Source organism: Fistularia commersonii, chromosome 7, assembly GCF_037954325.1.
Source record: "Fistularia commersonii isolate RoL2024-O1a breed Wild chromosome 7, RoL_Fcom_v1.0, whole genome shotgun sequence".
NCBI classification, from domain to species: domain Eukaryota; kingdom Metazoa; phylum Chordata; class Actinopteri; order Syngnathiformes; family Fistulariidae; genus Fistularia; species Fistularia commersonii.
Window position 1 is genome coordinate 6,886,202 of NC_141290.1, and position 17,232 is coordinate 6,903,433.

Genomic DNA, 17,232 nt, shown 5'->3' on the forward strand with positions numbered 1-17,232 from the left:
CGGTATATTCTAAGTTACTTATCCACGCCATTCTGTGTAAATGTTTTATAACGTCGGATCTCATCCTTCTTCTTTTCCTTTGGGCTTTTCCCTTCAGCGGCCACAGCGAATCCACCCCCTTCATTCTCTGGATCCTCTTCTCTCACACCAACTAACCTCGTGTCCTCTTTCACTGCATCAGTAAATCTTTGGTACTTCCCCCTGTCTGGCAGCCCCAACCCCAGCATCCTTCAACCAATATATTCTCTATCCCTCCTCTGTAAATGACCCAACCATTTCAGTCTCCGACCTTCTCTCCAAAATATCTGACATGTGCTGTTCCTCCGGTAGACTCATTCCTGATCCTATCCATCCTGGTCACTCCCAAAGACTCCCATCTCTGCGACCTCTAGCTCTGCCTCATGTTCGCAATGCCACCTTCTCCAAGCCATGCGGTATGCCTGGTCTCACCACTGCCCTGTACACCTTTCCTTTCATTCTGCCTGATATTCTTCTATCACACATCACCCCTGAAACTTTTCTCCACCCGCTCCAATCTGAGCCTGTTTCTTCATCTCTTCTCCCTTCTTAGTGGGAAGTGAGCTGGCCACTCACTGCTGGGCCACCAACTGGAGGGTATTGTGGTTGAGGGCAAAAACAACCTTTGAAGATTGTTCACCACCTGATGATATCTGCTCTTGGCCAAAGGCTACAGCTACCTGCTAAGGTAGCTGAGGAAGGCATCCACAGGTGTATGCAACAAACCACACTCTCAATTGCTCTGGACCGTTGACCCCAAGTACTTAAAATCCTCCACCTTTTTTATCTTCAATCAGTTCCTCTCACTTACAAGCATGCATTCTGTCTTACTGCAACTAGCCTTGATTCCTCTCCTTTCCAGAGCATACCTCCACATGTTTAGATGTTCCTCAACCTGTTCCCTGCTCTCACTACAGATCACAATGTCACCTGCATACATCATGGTCCATGGAGATTCCTGTCTAACCTCATCTGTTAGCCTGTCCATCACCACTGCAAAAAAGAAGGGGCTCAGAGCTGACCCCTGATGAAGTCCCACCTCCACCTTGAACTTCTCTGTTATACCTGCAGCACACCTGACCACTGTCTCACAGCCAGCATACATGTCCTGCACCAGTTTAACATACCTCTCTGTCACTACTGACTTCCTCATACGGTACCATAATTCCTCTCTGCACCCTGCCATATGCCTTTTCTGGGTCTACAAAGGCACAATGTAGCTCCCTCTGACCTTCTTTATATTTCTCTACCAGCATTCTCAAAGCAAATATTATATCTCCAGTACTCTTTCTAGGCACAAAGACGTACTGTTGCTTACAAATACTGACTTCTCCTCTCAGTCTAGTTTCCACTACTCTCGCCCATAACTTCATTGTATGGCTCATCGACTTTATCCTTCTATAGTTGGCGCAAATCTTCCCTATTCTTAATAATGAGCACCATCACACTTCTTCTCCATTCCTCAGGCATTGTTTCACTCACTAAGATCCGGTTGAATAATTTTATAATAATAATAATTGTATATTTATATATATGTATATAAACACACACAAAACATGAGTACATTTTTTATCCGTCTTATTTTGTATTCATTCCTTTCTGTACATACACTTTATATCCATATTATATATCCTGTATTCTGAATATATATTCCCTCCACTCTGTCAGTTTATTACCCATTTCATTCCCTATATATAGCTCACATCCATCATTCTGTAGATATCTTATATCCATCTCATTATGTATATTATTTTCCAGTCTATAATTTTATTTCATCCTTCATATGTATTTATATATCCATCTTATTCTGTATAAAAATGATTTATCCATCTCATTCTGAATATATATTTGTTTCTAGTCTGTAAGTTTAACACCCATTTCATTACCAATATAGATATATATATATGTCCAATCCACCATTCTGCATATATTTTTATATCCATCTCATAATGTACATATAATTTATATTCATCTCATTCTATATTTACAAGGCTGTATATAAGAAACTGTTATGTGTAAGCACGTCTATGACACATATATGGCAAATGACTAAAAACACAATAGATAATAATGAAGCCTATCTATCTAGCTTTGTATCTGACATCTCTGAAATTGCGACGGAGTGGTTGTTGCGTGCGAGTCGTCGCGGAGATGAAGCGAAAGCCACACTCGTCTTTGAGAATCCATTTATTGGAGCTGCTACAGTACTACAGGTGCATTGTTGCTGACGACTGGGAACGGACGTGGGCTCCATCGCGTCACAGGAAAAACACCTGACAATGAGATGATACCAGTCTGTCCGCAAAAACAAACCGGGGCTTTAGCGTGCTGTCCCCCGGCTACAAGGGGAACGGGAAGTACTCTGACCACGGGTTAAATGGCTTGATCACCAAATAAATACAAAGTATAAAACGATAATAATAATAACAATAATAATAATAATAATTTCATTATCAAAACAAGAACAAAGATGCCACCGCCTCCAGTCCACCTGACACCCACAGAAACTCCAACGTGATGGCAAAAGTAGTAATGAGCCATAACAAAAATAATACTTAAATAACATAATAATAATGCTGATTCATTAATATTGTCATAACAATATCCAGTCAAGTCTATGATTAGACGTTCTGCTAACTAACAGATATGCACCAGTTATTTCCAGTTTGGCAGAGTTGACGTTCCGTCAGTGGATTTTTTTTTTTTTCCGCTGCTTTGACTTCCCTCTTCCTTGTCCTCTCATGTCGTCCCTGCGTTTTTAGACTCCGCTGCTTTGGTAAGAGGTGGAAATACTATTTCCCGGGTCATCTTATGATGCCAAAATTGTTTCTTTCCTAAAAAAAAAAAAAAAAGGCTCCAGGATAACCGACACGTCGGGGAACCCCAACCCCCCTCTACCCTCCTCAAAACAGACTATTTCACATTAAATCGTCACTTTTTTCTGGAGAGAAACTCGATTACTTCGCGGAAGGAAGCATCTTTCTGCCACAACGTAAAGCAACATAAAAAAAAAAAAGTCTCTTATTAATTTTGGAAAAATCAAAAACAGAAGAAAAAGAAAATACTAACATAGTATAATTTCATCACTGTAAATCCAGTTGGCAATTAAATGCAAATACAAAATAGGCGACCTGTCTTTCCTCAGAATCCGTACCCAGGGCCTTTTCCTGCACGACCTTCCACAGACTTCCTCGTGTCAAAGCTTCATTACATCTTTGGTATGAGAACTTTCCGCCTACTCCTTCAACTCACTTCCTTCTCTTCCGTTCTTCTACATTCTAGTTCCTTCAGGCCAACCCCTCCTCCTCCGCTGTGTTTCTGCACATCCCTCTCTCGCTCTTTCACATCTCACTCTTACTATAAATCCCCCCCTCCCTCCTCGAACCCTCGGATGAAAACCGGCTAACTGTGCTTGGCGAGCCGCCGTGCACGGGACTCCCACCTGGGCCCGGGCTGGAGGTGGAGCCGGCGGGTCCATAAGAGCCGCCGTGCTTTTTTTGGGCCAAAAAAAAAAATGTCTTTGGCGTATCTCGTCGTTGACGGCCTTCTTAATCAAGGCCGTCTCGAGACTTGGATGCCGCCGGGGTGAAGAGAGCCAGGCGCATTCCAGGATCGTGAGATGGCGTCTGCAGCGGCGCCCTGTTCTGAATGTCCTGCAAGGTGAACCCCCATCCAGTCCCCCCACGCCCTGCCGGCTACGATACTTGAGGGAGGGGCTTGAGCGATCTCGACCTTTGACCTCTCAACATGTAAAGCTATTCAAGTGTCCACCGAAGGCCCTGGGTCGCTCCACATTCACAAAAAAAAATAAAATAAAATAAAAAGACAGCTGATGCTGAGTCGGCCCGGCTCCCCCCCCACTCACACTTTCAGGAAGTGACATACATAATGACCATATATGGATCGAAGAAGGCACTTCCTACATATTCCCAGGTATCATGCACATACACAGGACATACGCTCCCATGAGGATATAATAGCCTACAGGTTTAAAATGTGCAGACGTTATTATATATGCTGAGTATGTATATATATATATATATATATATATATGTATATCAATTATATATGTCAGTTCCACGCAAAGAGTCGGAGCCTCGGGCTCTTCCAGTAACAGCCAGCGCGCACTGGCTCGGCACATTTAACCAAAGCGAAAAAACGAAATAACAGCAATAAATAATAATCAGCAACATCAGTTACTTTTGGAACAAGACCCTGGTTTGTTTCTTTCTTTCTTTCTTTTTTTCTTTTTTTTTTTTTTTTGCAGAACCCAACCCCCCCCCTTAAAAAAAAAAAAAAAAAAAAAAAAAAAGCGGGGAGACCACCGCTTTCTGGCATTTGCAGCCTCCTTTGCTGAATATGTAAACATGTTGAACACAGCAAAAGTCTGCGGGAGGGGGGGGGGAAGCCAGGCGCACATAAGTGTGTGTACCTGTGTGTGTGTGTGTGTGTGTGTGTGTGTGTGCAACTCATCTCCATTTCAGCCCTGTTTGGAAAACCACAAATTCCCCGAAGGTATCCCAGTAACACACTGGTCGTTAACACCACCTATCACACACACACACATAGACACACACACAATGCACACGCACGCACACACACCCACATGCATACATTTCAAGCCCCCCCCCACCCCCATTTTTCCTCCTAGGTCTGCTAGGTGAGGTTGCTGCTGATGTCCAGGGCTTGCTGGTACACCTGAGTCATGTCCTCCAGGTCCCCCAGCAGGGAGAAGCTGCCGTTGTCCCCTGGGGAGTCTTTCGTTTTGGCGCCGCGGCTGAAGACGGCGCCCTGGAGCGGCGGCGGCGCGGCCTGGAAGCCCTTGAAGTTGGCTAGGTGCAGCAGGTTCTCGGCGGAGACGCAGGCCCGGATGTTGGGGCGGAGGCGGGGGCCGGACGGGTGCCACTCCGCGCCGCCGAGGGTGCCGGGCGACAGCGACAGGACGGAGCTGTCCTCCCCGACGATGCTGGAAGGGCGGCTCTGGCTGCGGGACAGGCCCGAGTCGCCGGGGGGCGGAGCCTCGCCGAGGACCCCGGCTACGGCCGCCGCCGACGGCGGGCCGCTGTAGGTGGAGTACTTGCCGTTTCGCTTCAGGATGCCCTTCCTCTCGGTGACTCTCTTGGGCGGCGACGTAGCGAGCAGGGAAATGGCGGTGCCTCCCAGGAGCTCGGTGGACTCGCTTCGCTCCGGGGAGGAGTAGTACCCCGACTCCCGCTGCTGGTTATTCTTCAGTATGCCTTTCTTGGGCAGGGAGGGCGCCATCTTCGCCGGCGAGCCTCCTCCCGCGCCGGGCTCCTCTTCCTCCCGGTGTGGACCGGAGAGCTCCTCGCCGCCTTCCGCTCGCTCGGGAAGCACCGCCCTCCGCAGCTCCGCCTCGCCGCCGTCTCCCGCCTGCTGCTCCTCCGCCAACCGGGTCTTCAGGATGCCCTTGGGCCTCTTCAGGCCCGGCTTGTCCTCCGCACCGCGCTGGCTCTCCCCGCCCTCTTCGTTCTCCTTCTTGGCCTTCTTGGGCCTCTGGCGCAGAAGCTGGGGCTGCGGCTCGGCGCGGCTCTGCCAGTCGATGAAGCGGGCCAGCATGGGCGAACCCCCGTGGTCGCGCTGCGTCTCGCAATCGCACACGCTGTTTTTCCAGCCCCAGTTCACCCACCAGTGGTTGGCGATGTCCTCCACTGTGGCGCGGCGCTCGGGGTTCACCATGAGCATCCAGCGGATTAGCCCGCGGGCGTCTGGGAGGAGAGGACGGTCACGTCAGCGCTCCCGCCTAAATCAGAGCGTGCATATGTGTGTGTGTGTGTGTGTGTGTGTGTCGTACCTGAGGACTGAGCGGGCTCTTTGTACTCCCCGTTGCTTATCTGCCGAATGAGGTTCTTGTGGTCCCCCCCGTCGAAGGGCATGGTCCCGTAGACCAGGGTGTACAGCAGAACCCCCAGGGCCCAGCTGTCCACCTGGAGGAGACACGAGCGAGGAGCTGGGTCAGAACGCGTCGCTTGTGCTGGGCAATTTTGCCGCGTTCACTGTCATTTGCAAGCCTGGGAAAGTCTATAATCCCGATGGCCATCGGACAACTGCGGCATTTAGCGCTTTGCAGGAAATTATAGTGAATTATGCCAAATTGAGCGGTACGACTGGAACATTTAAACCCTGCCCCCTTTTTGGTTTTATGTAATCGAAAAAGCCATTTGGAGACGACGCCCATTAGCGGCGTTTACAATCTTTGCCGGCCGAGGCGAAAGAAACGCGGAGGGATCCACACTGTGTGAGTGTGTGTGTCTGTGTATGTGTGTGTGTGTGTGTGTGTGTGTGTGTGGAGACCGACACTAATCCCATCAAAGAGTTGGAAAGGAAAGCCGGCCCACCTCCTTGTGTATCGCCTGTGTGATGATAATTATAAACGGGAGGGACAAACCCTTGAGATTTCAGTCTCACACACACTCACTCACACACACACACACACACACACTGCTGGTGTGCCGCTTTATTCGCACCTCTGGCCCGCGGTAAGGCCTCCCGTTGACGATCTCCGGTGAAGCGTAGAGCGGGCTGCCACAGAAAGTTTGCAGCAGTTTGTCCTTGTGGTAGAGGTTGGACAGCCCAAAGTCAGCAATCTGCGAAAAATACCACCGACGTCTCGTGATTAGTCTCTGCCTGGAGACGGTTTCTGTGAAAAGCAGGTGATGGGGTTACCTTAATGTTACAGTTTTCATCCAGTAGCACGTTTTCCAGTTTCAGGTCCCTGTGCACCACTCCGTTCTAAGAGAACCGGGGAAAAAAACATCAAATTAAAAATCATGAGTGATTCATCTGTTAATGCGTTTTTTTTTCATGACGACCAGGAAATTGAAATTACATCACATGCAAGGAGCAAAGACACACACACACACACACACACACACACACACAGAGTCTCTCCAAGTCTTGCACTGTGCACGGCGTCTTCCATTGGCTGCTGCTCAGTGAGGGCTGGGGCTTGTTTTCTACATGACACTGAATCCCACCATGCAGTCTTACTACTGGAACTACTTTTTGATTGTATTTGCTTTGTTTATCTTATTTATCATTTGCCTATTGATATTTCTTGACACTCATTAATTTTTCAATTTTTTTTCTGTTTTATCTCATTTTGTCTATTTCCTATTTCTTCACTGTGTGGAGCACACTCGATTTTTTTTTTTCCAGGATTAATAAAGTCTGACTTAGTCTGACAACTCAGCCAATAGAGAGGCGAAGCTGGCAAAGGCGATTTTTCATCGGAGGCTCCGTTCGGATGGAGTGAGCGTGACCGAGAGGGACCTCTGAACTTCAGCTGGAATAACGGCTAAGATAAGCGAAGTGCTTTGCCGTTAATCCACCATTGTGCCCGCAGAGCAGAGCTTTGCTCACCGTAATCTCAGTTTAAGCCTGAGCTAAAACCAGCCTGCGTTCTATCTGCAACACAGGGGCGCCAAGACGAGCACACATCCATTCTGTGGTCTGAAAAAACAAGCCTGGACGAGTCAGATCCCGAATGTGTTTACCCACCTTGTGGCAATGGTGCACGGCCGAGACGATCTGTCGGAAGAAGTGCCGCGTTTCCCTCTCGCTCAGGCGCCGTCGCTCGCTAATGTAGTCGTACAGCTCGCCCTTGCTGGCGTACTCCATCACGATCACGATCTTGTCCTTGTTCTCGAACACTGTGGGAGAAACATGCATCAAATACCCAAAAATATAGTTAAACCATATAGTTAAAATGGCAATAATACTGGGAAGTAGCATGAGTTAACACAAAAATTAGCATTAGCGGCATCCTCGTCATTCACATGGTCTTAGGCGGGGAGCTAACTAGCTAAGTGTCTATTTCTGTCGCTTCTCACACGATTAAGCTAAAAGGCACTTTGCTATCCAGACGAGCTAATGCCGCATCTGTCGGGTGAAAACTGCGGCTTCACGGGCACTTTCGCCGAGATGCAGCTGCGCCGCTCAGGCCGCCATCCCTTGCAGCTGCGTCCGCACCGCAGCATGACATCACATCCCTTCTGCTCGTCTCCACGGACACCAGTTTTCCCACATCAAAGCGTCGACTGGTACAAACTCCGCTTGGCATTTTAGCAATTGCGGTAATTGTTCCGATGCTTTGCCTCCGACACTGGGATGACCCCCCTTCCTTTTAGTACACAAAGACACTTTCAATCACTCTTGCTCTGAGATTTTTTTTTTCATCCAGATTTGCGGTCTTACTGAATCCGAAGTCACGGTGCAGCTGTCCGGTCTCGTAGCCAGATATTAGCCGCTTTCGGACAGGACTACGCAGCGCCGATTACACTCAAGAAAGTAGCCTAGCTTATCTAGGGACTACCAGCCACTATCAGATGGTCGAAGGGTTTTTATCTTCTCCCTCCACTGCTTTGCTGTGTGAAGAACCCCATTAGCCGTTAGCTAGCTCCACACTTATTCTGGCCCACATGTTGATGCCCCTTCGAGGAAACCTCTTCGTCGCTCCTGTCCATTTGGTCGCAAGAAAACAGCTGAGCCGTGACATATTTTTTAAAAAATGTTGCTCTGCTGGCTTGAACCTGGATGGTTCTAGGAGCTGAAGGTCCCCAGTTCCTCTGTTGGGAACGCAGTTTCCGAGAAGGTCCTTGGACCTGTGAAAACTTCGAAGAGGGTGTTTTGTCGCAAAAAGGGGTGGAAACAACCTTTGTGATAGTCGTGGTTCAGACCAGGAGATGCTAGCTGGTTTCCAACGTTACAAAAAAAATAATAAGCCAGGCGTTTCTCCAAACAGGAACAAGCGCCGTCTGAGCCGGAGGCAGCAATTTGTGCCCAAAATTGACTTTCAATAATGGTGTCGAGGGTTCTATTCTGATGCACAAAAAGCGTGACCCCCTTTTTTTAAAGTGCTTGAAGTCGTGCTGATGACTGCAGAAACAGTGAGGGTGTGGTTAAAAAAAAAAAGGAGAATCGTTCTTTAAACACACATCTGGTTTAGCTTTGCTCCACCCAGGCACTTAGCAGGGTCTCGTGAAGAGGGGTGTTGCCGGATACACAAATCTGGAGGCCCTTTATATATTTTATATATACATATATACATATATATATATATATATATATATATATATATACATGTATCAAAAGAAGGCCACAACAGTAAATGCCGTGTTTAAGGAGAAAACACAAAGGAGGAGCTCAGCGCTGGAGAAGGTGTACAACTTTCCAGCGGCGTGTTGGTCTAATCGCTCCCGCCGCAACAAATAGGGCTGTCTGTCACGCGTACGCTCTGCTGATAACAACTCTGAAAACTAACAACGGGCCCTCAGCGCACAACTCTCCGCCCGGAAAAGTTGCATGAGCCGTTAAAAATAGCCTCGGGCTACAAATCATACCGGGTCCGACTAGCGCTAGCGGGACTTTAATTGCCCACGGACGCTGGTGGAATTCAATGGGGATTGTTTGAGCTTCTTGCAAGCCATTTGTCCCGTCGCCGAGGTGCACCAAAAGGTCTTGCATCCAATAGGAAGTCTCAGAGAGTCCCGTGTGTGTGTGTGTGTGTGTGTGTGTGTGTGTGTGTGTGTGTGTGTGTGTGTGTGTGTGTGTGTGTGCAGCCTCGGCCCAACTCCAGGGCTCTGACATTTCAAAAAGTGGCTTCCTGAAGTGAATATGTTGACGTTGCTCCGGGCGGAGGCTTAAGGCCTTTCCTCTCCACAGAAAACCCATGGACAGAAGTCACACACACACACACTCACACACACACACACACACACACACACACACACACACACGTTTGCAATCACAATCTGGATCCCAGCTGCAGTCGTCTCTAAGCGTCAGCAGATGTCTGGCCCCGAGATCAAGACCAGAGAAGACCAGAGATGAGCCCCTCTTAGATGTTTGCGAGAGGCAATCCCTCCACCACCACCACACACACTCACAAAAACACACACACACACATGCAGAAAGACATCCAGAGACACACAAACCAAGACTTTCACTTGACCGACCAAGCGGAGGACATGAGTGACCTCGCGGAGCTTCGGTCCAGGTCTTGTTGTGGCGTCAAAGCAAGACAAGACTCTCACCTTCGTATATGGAGATGATGTGCGGGTGGCGGAGCGACGACATGATCTCGATCTCTCTACGGATGTGGACCATGTCCTGGTCGTCCTTGATCTTCTCCTTCCGGATGGACTTGATCGCCACCTGCGGAGACGCGAAACAACAACGTGAAACACAGATGCCGTTTGACGGAGAGCATTTTCATCTCTCCACGTGACCGGAGATCTGAACGCTCCACATCAGCGGTAATTTCTACACCACTGAACTGAAAAGTTCAAAACGAAAACATTTCAAACTCGACGGAAAGTCGAAGGGGTTCAGGGAAAATCCAGGTGAACTCTGTTTTTATCTGTGCGCGGAAACAACAGGTATGTCTGTTTAAGAGGCACCTTTATTCTGAACTTGTGGAAATTCAACCGGCGAGCTTGTTGCTGTGAGGCTCACCAATGTCCCGCCGCCCTTATCAGAGATAAATGATGAAATCCCGCGAGGAGAAAGGAAACGGCTTCCTCCGAGTGCGCCATCGTGATTGCTTCTTCATCTGCTTATCAGTGAACTTTAGAACGTTCTGGTCTTCTGTACGGTACAAACCGCACACCTGGGAAGTCTGAAAACCTTCCCCTTTGTAAACTCCGTGTTCTTGGTCAACCCAGCCCCCCCCCCACTCAGACCTTCTAACTAGTCTTCACCGGCCTGAATCATAGGCAGATAGGCATCGCACTCGTCTCGCGGAGCCTTTGTTTTTCTTTAGCAGAGGCCCGCTCTGTACCTTCAGTCGCTATTTGGGTTTGCTCCAATGACCACTCCCGTCCCAGCACTTCAGAGGGTCCATCGGTGAATTACAACCCTTTCCACGTTGGGGATCTATGTGTTGTTGGAGCTCTTGTCCTGCTGGAGTCCTTCTTGAGTTGGGACTTATTTTTAGCATTTGGAACGGAGAGCCGGCTATTGGCCTACATTTCAAGGAGCGGGCCTGTTGGGAGTCCAATGCAAGGGGAGGGGGTTCGCTTAAACAACACCTACTCATCAGGTCTCTATCGTTCTTCACCCCGGGGCGAAGGGACGGGTTCGAAACTCCGACGTAGACCCGACGAGAGGTTGGCGGCCGACTCCAAATAAACCAATTGGAAGCATACCGTCCGGCACATGTCGGCATAATTGTAGCCTAAACATTCTGGATCCGGTCCTGGATCTCCTTTGATCACTCTTCTATAGAGTCTGCTCATTTGTTGGTTTAAACTTTTGTCCTCCCCGAGTTCGTCCGAGGAGCCCGGGTTTTTTGTTCCACGCGGCAGAAACCGCAGGCGGTGGGTGCCAAGCTAATTACCGTGTACATCAATAAAAATAACCCCAGACCGGAGCGTCTGGCTTCCAGAGAACGCCTTGATTACATAGAATTTAAAAGGCACAATTCTATAATAAACAAAATGGATTCCAGGGGGTCGGAATTAGCAAGGCTTGTTTGTCTCTTAGCACGCGTGCCGTTATTTGCATACTCGCCGTCCCAAAAGCTGGGCGCAACAAAGCGCACATGGTTTCAATGCTAAATCAGGGATTTACTGATTTGGGAAACAATTGAGCGCAAGCCTATAAAAGTTGCGTGCACCCGGATGGCAAATGCGGGGAGCGGCGAGGACCCTGACCAGAGACAGGTATCTCCGCGGGTCCTCCAGAGGAGGGGGGCCACGAGAAAAGACCGACACCTGCACTTGTCCTCAAGTGGATCCCCATTACTGTCAGTCACTGTGAGCCGGCGTGCCCCGCTGCCCACGCCGGCCGTCTGCCAGGTAGCCCCCCCGCACCCCCCCCGCCTTATTTGGAGGACTTTGTTTGAAGTGCAGGTCCATGTTTCGCTTCGCTGGAGCCTGACCTCTCCCTGCTCCTTCCCAGGCCACTGAAGCAGATGAGGGAGAAGCTCATCCATCCTGAGGCCCGCCGGAGATCAAGATGGTCATGTGTTGGGTCCAGGGCGGGGACGGGGGGGAGGGTGGTCTGGGGGGGGGTTAAACATGCATTCTCACAGCCGTGAATCTAAATGGCTGCAGGAGAACGTCGGCGTTCTCCCCTCTCGCGTGCCTCTCAAGAGAACCCATTGTTGAGAGATGATGTCATTTGGAGCTCGAAGCTCATATTAATATGCTTCCTTCAGCCCTTCTTGTTGTGGTGCCGGGGTTCCCCTGTCTGTGACACACACACTCTCACACACACACACACGCACGGGTCGGTGACCAGGTAAAAGGTGCAGGGGTCAATGTGATTGGATGACAGCCTCGCTGCCGTCACTAAAACTAACCCGTGCTCAGGCGAATGCCGGTGGATACACACCGCCCTCCACTTTGTTAAGCAAGTGTGCTATAAAAGAAAGGATCATTCCTAGCGCGCTTGTTTTCGGACATGTCGCCATAGAAACACCGGGATGGCCTCACCCGATTGGCTGTCAGAGGTTCACACCGACGTTAATGTGCAGTGAAGTACTTTTAAATACCGGGGAGGGCGAGGAGGGCTGTATTATGTTTCCTGCTTGTGATGGGCCGGAAAGTTCCCCATGTTCTGCCAGGTTTGGCCCCGGGGGGTCAGGAGGCATCTGGGATTCACGCGGACAAATAAAACAACACCGAAAGGGTAAGGGGCATCGGCCGGTAGCTTGGATTCGCACGCCGGCGACTGACAGGGAGACCAGTCGGGGTCGCAGCGCACAGCCGGGTCCCCGCAGGGGCCTTCCCGATCGGGGGCCTCGAAGCAAAGAGAAAGGGAAAACTCACCTCTCTGCCGGAGTGCCTCTCGATGGCCTTCTTGACCTTGCCGTAGGTGCCCCTGCCCAGGGTCTCCAGCAGCTCGTAGCGGTGCTTCAGGTTGTGCTTGTGGTGGTGCTTCTTCACACCGGAGCTCCTCCTGCCCTCTGGGGGCCCCTCGGGTGCAGGCGGGTCGTGGTGGCCCCTGAGGGCCTCCGGGCGGCTGGCCCCCCGCGGATGTGCGCTTTCCATCCCGCAAGTGTGCGGAGACCCCCCCCACCCCCCACCCACGGAATAACACCCCTTATTATCTATTAATAAACTGATAATAGCCACTTAATGACTTAACAATAAATAAATAAATTACTGGCTGTCACGTCGTCGCCCGTGGCAACGCGCATATCCGGATTGCCTCGGGTGATCGATCGCTGCGCATTGTCTTCCCGATCACTCAGGCCGTGTTATCAGTCAATCCAAAGCAAAAAAAAAAACATTATCGATCCGCGCTCCGAAGCAAAAAAAAAAAAGAACAAAACATTATCGATCCGCGCTATCCCGACCGGCTTCAGCTCACTGATCGATCCAGTGCCAATAATCGATACGATCCGGACGTCGCACGCCGGAAGCGGACGCTCCTCCGGATACGGATAAATAGGATCTACGTGCGGCTCATCGATACGTGCACGTCGGGCTGCGGGACGGCGGTCTGCAGGGCGGAGGAAGCTGCTGGCGGGGGGCGGCCCGCATGGTGCCCGCGGCCCGGCGCGGCCCTCACTCGTCCGGACGCGTGTGCCGGTGCGGCGGCGGCCGGCTCCGGGGCCCGGCGGCGCGGGGGTCGGACTCCATCTCCGGAGGTTCGGACGTTGCCATGGTGGCTCTCGGCGGCTCCGAACACACACACGCACACAGACACACACACACACACACACTTCGCTAGTGTATCACCGGTTCTCCGCGGATCCGCTCTCGCTCCTCTGTCTTCCCCCGCCGTGAGGGGCTGAAGCCGCGGGAGGATCTGAGTCCGGGGGCGGGGTCTTCTCGGACCTCCTCCTCCTCCTCCTCCTCCTCCTCCTCCTCCACCTCCACCTCCTCCTCACGTCTTTGTGCTCCCATCCCTCAGACGAGTGCAGCAGATCCATCCACCCATTCCGGATGGGTAATTGAACCCTGCATGTTCCTCATGAATCTTCAGACTAGAGGGAGAACCCTAAAAACCCGAGTTAAGCACTTTTTGTCGACTTGTTCTCTGCTCAGCTGACTTCAATAAATGTGACAACAACCAGAAGGTCCCCTGCTGGATTCCCACGGGGTGCCTTTCTGTGTGGAAATCTCCGTGCTGTTCGTACACCAGTGAGGGGTTTTCTCCAAGTTCCTCCCACATGCACTGGACAACCTGAATTGTCCAGATGCGTGAATGAGAGGATGAGTGTCCGTAGAGGCTCTGGGTGGAGGTGAATTCTCGTCGTGGCGACCGGAATCGAATTTCTTCGTTTCTCGGGTGACAGTGAAACGTCTTCGAGTGAGGGTGAATAGTTGTATGTTACCGTTACGGTGTGTGGATGAGAGGGCGAATGTGTCTGTGTTTGTGTCCCTGGGATGGACGGGTCCAGGATGAACCCCGTCTCTTGTCCGAGCGCAGGTTTGACAGATCCGGAGCGCGGGAGAGGCCTTGCAGAGAATGAACAAATGAATGAATGATTGAAAGCTTGTAATTCCAGTGAAAAAGTGATTGGTCTTCACTTATTTAGGGCTTTACATTCACACACACACACACACACTTGTGCATACTTTGTTGGCGCTAACCATGCTATCTGGGCCTCAGTGTCTTCGGCCTGCAATTGAACAACCAACCGTCTAAATGGAACGATGAACGTTCGCTGACGACGTGGCAATTTAAGTTTCACACCGGCCGTCCCCGTCGTCATGACGCTGCCGCCCCCCCTCCCTTTACTCATTTGCATCTGGCTTCCATAACGGCGGCGAATGCAGACGCCGTATCTCAGAGGGGACGATGTAATGGGTCGCACATTTCCGCATGGAGCCGCACCGAGCTACCGATTGTCACCTGGAGGCGTTCGCGCTGGCTCTTTTAACGCCCGCCACCACCACCCGACCCAAACGGCTTTTTATTTACAGCCGAGCTGAGTCATTTCCAGCCAAACACAGAACGGGAAGTTCACATTTAAGTACTTGACCCCACGTTTCAGAGATATTTATGTGGGAAAGAGAAATCACTTTGACAACTCGGCACTCCAAAGTGTCTTGTATGCGGTAGTGTGATGTTGTGACAGAGCGAGATGTATGATTTGTAAGAGTCCTGCAGGATGTAGCGCCGATACAAGCTCAAGGGATTATAAAACACACAAATTCTGACCTTTGGCATGGTGGCGGCATAGTATGGGATATCAACTTGCAAGGTGACAGTGATGTCCATTTCTCTAAATCATCTCATCCCGGAGGATGCTAGCACCAGATAAAAGAAATCCATCTAAATTGTCAACCAAAAATCCTGAAAAGTGCTTTGGCGGATTGTAGAAATGATTTGGCCGGAGAGAAGCTCACGTCAGTTTGTGATGAATTTAAATATCTACCATGCTTAATCTACTCTTCATTGCATTTGCCGTTTTCATGTATATAGGTGAATTTAAATGCTTTGTCCACCCTCACATAAATAAATATGTGCATCCTGACAGGACAACCAACGGCTAACTAGCAGACTGCATGCCTGGTTTAAGACAAAGAAAACATAAATAAGGGCTTGGGGGGTTCTGGTTTGGCCTGCGGTTGCCAACAGCACCTGGTAGCATTTCTGAGAAATGCTCAGAAATTCACAACTCAAGCAGGAGTCCAGCAGCATTGTGGGGCAAAAGCTTCAACACTGCTCCCTTGTGGTGGCAAAAGGGTAGCAGCACCACCCTGGACACCAGTATTCGCATGAGTGACAAACTATTTTAAGTTACATTACATTACATTACATTACATTTGGCAGACGCTTTTATCCAAAGCGACTTACAATAGAGGACATAAGGACTGCAAATAACACTTGCAAATACAAGATGCACAGGAAATATACAGAACGGTAAGCTTGGGTTAGTGATTTTTATTTATTTATTTATTTATTTATTATTAAGTTATTTTTAAATGCACAGACGTCAGGGAGTTCATGTAATGCTTTTTGCAATGCTGCAATGCTTTTTTCACCGAACAGCAAGACGCATACGTATAATGCTCAAGTTGACTTTTACATTACATTACATTACATTGCATTTGGCAGACGCTTTTATCCAAAGCGACTTACAATAGAGGACATAGGGACTGCAAATACACTTGCAAATACACGATGCACAGGAAATATACAGAACAGTAAGCTTGGGTTAGTGAGGGTTGAATTTAGTAGAATATTTAGATCTCACCTGACGTAGTGAGGTCGTTTAACCAAGGTACAATTTTAATCCTGATATTGCACAAGATACCGTCTAAATTCACAACAGTCAACAACAAAGCCACAAGTGTAATTAACCAAGTCAGATTTTAATTATATATGTCACAATTCACAACCCAGTTGTCTGATAACCCGTTAAATGCAGAGCAGGTCTGGGCCGCTCTCCTAAAAATGATTTACAGGAACCCGGCCTTCGCCCAGGGGGAAAGCACTTGGCAGTGGGGAGGAAACCCTGCAGAAAGCTTGGATATATCCCAGCTCAATGTGGGTGGCCTTCTGCCTCGACCAGTAAAAAGAGACAGAGGGGACAGGCACAAATGATCTATTACCACTAATGCATGCTATTAGCTGATACGATACAATAAATACTTTAATATTCATAAAAGAAATAACGGTGGACGCCTGAGGAGAAACTTGGGAGAAGATACGAGGTTATTAATGTGCATGGATGAGAAGTGCACCATGGGATGTCCCTCTGCAGAGTAAACCTATAGCAGCCTAGGGTAACACAAACTACAAGCCTTCATTACAAGACATTAAATAATTTTTACTTTTAATCTAATGATTGTGAAAGTAGATGAACTGTTCTTTCTCTACACTCAATGTACAGCGGTGTACTCTGACGCACAACTCGCTCTCTAAAAACCAGCCCTTCATTAAGATCTCATGTTAGCAAATTTAATTTGAAAATACGGAGAGGGAATTGATTTCCATCAACATATTGCCTTCAAAATGTGTCTCCTACTTCAATAGCATGCTTTATTCAAAGCAAGCTGTACTTTTAGTATATATTACACTGGAGTTCCAAATGCATTTGACTCACATAAATTCTACCTAAGTATCTAATTATGCCCTTTAGGGACAAGGAAAATATTTGACTTGAGTTAGACATACAGTATTCAGTACTGTTCCCCCTGGCAGAACACATGGGAACTGTATAAATAGCTCATATAAATCACAAAAGCTTAGTGGGCGATCTTGATAGCGCGGGGGTCGAAGCTGGCTACGTGG

At 49.1% G+C, this 17,232-nt stretch overlaps 1 protein-coding gene across 1 annotated transcript; it reads right to left on the bottom strand.

Moving 5' to 3' along the window:
* Positions 1–2,192: 2,192 nt before the first annotated feature.
* Positions 2,193–13,863, bottom strand: nuak1b (NUAK family, SNF1-like kinase, 1b). The gene is made up of 7 exons (XM_086149424.1): positions 12,810–13,863; positions 10,071–10,191; positions 7,537–7,688; positions 6,703–6,768; positions 6,504–6,623; positions 5,831–5,963; positions 2,193–5,744 (listed from the first exon to the last, which is right to left on the bottom strand). The coding sequence occupies exons 1-7, from the start codon at positions 13,029–13,031 to the stop codon at positions 4,675–4,677; spliced, it is 1,884 nt and encodes a 627-aa protein (XP_086005550.1). The 5' UTR covers positions 13,032–13,863; the 3' UTR covers positions 2,193–4,674.
* Between the last annotated feature and the right edge of the window lie 3,369 nt (positions 13,864–17,232).

Bases quoted from the DNA above. Each gene is read 5' to 3' on its own strand.
- nuak1b (XM_086149424.1), bottom strand. From the start codon at position 13,031: ATGGAAAGCGCACATCCGCGGGGGGCCAGCCGCCCGGAGGCCCTCAGG. The intron at 6,769-7,536 runs GTGGGTAAACAC...CGGTTCTCTTAG, and splicing joins CCGTGCACCATTGCCACAAG to AACGGAGTGGTGCACAGGGA. The intron at 5,964-6,503 runs GTGCGAATAAAG...TGTCTCCTCCAG, and splicing joins GGCCTTACCGCGGGCCAGAG to GTGGACAGCTGGGCCCTGGG.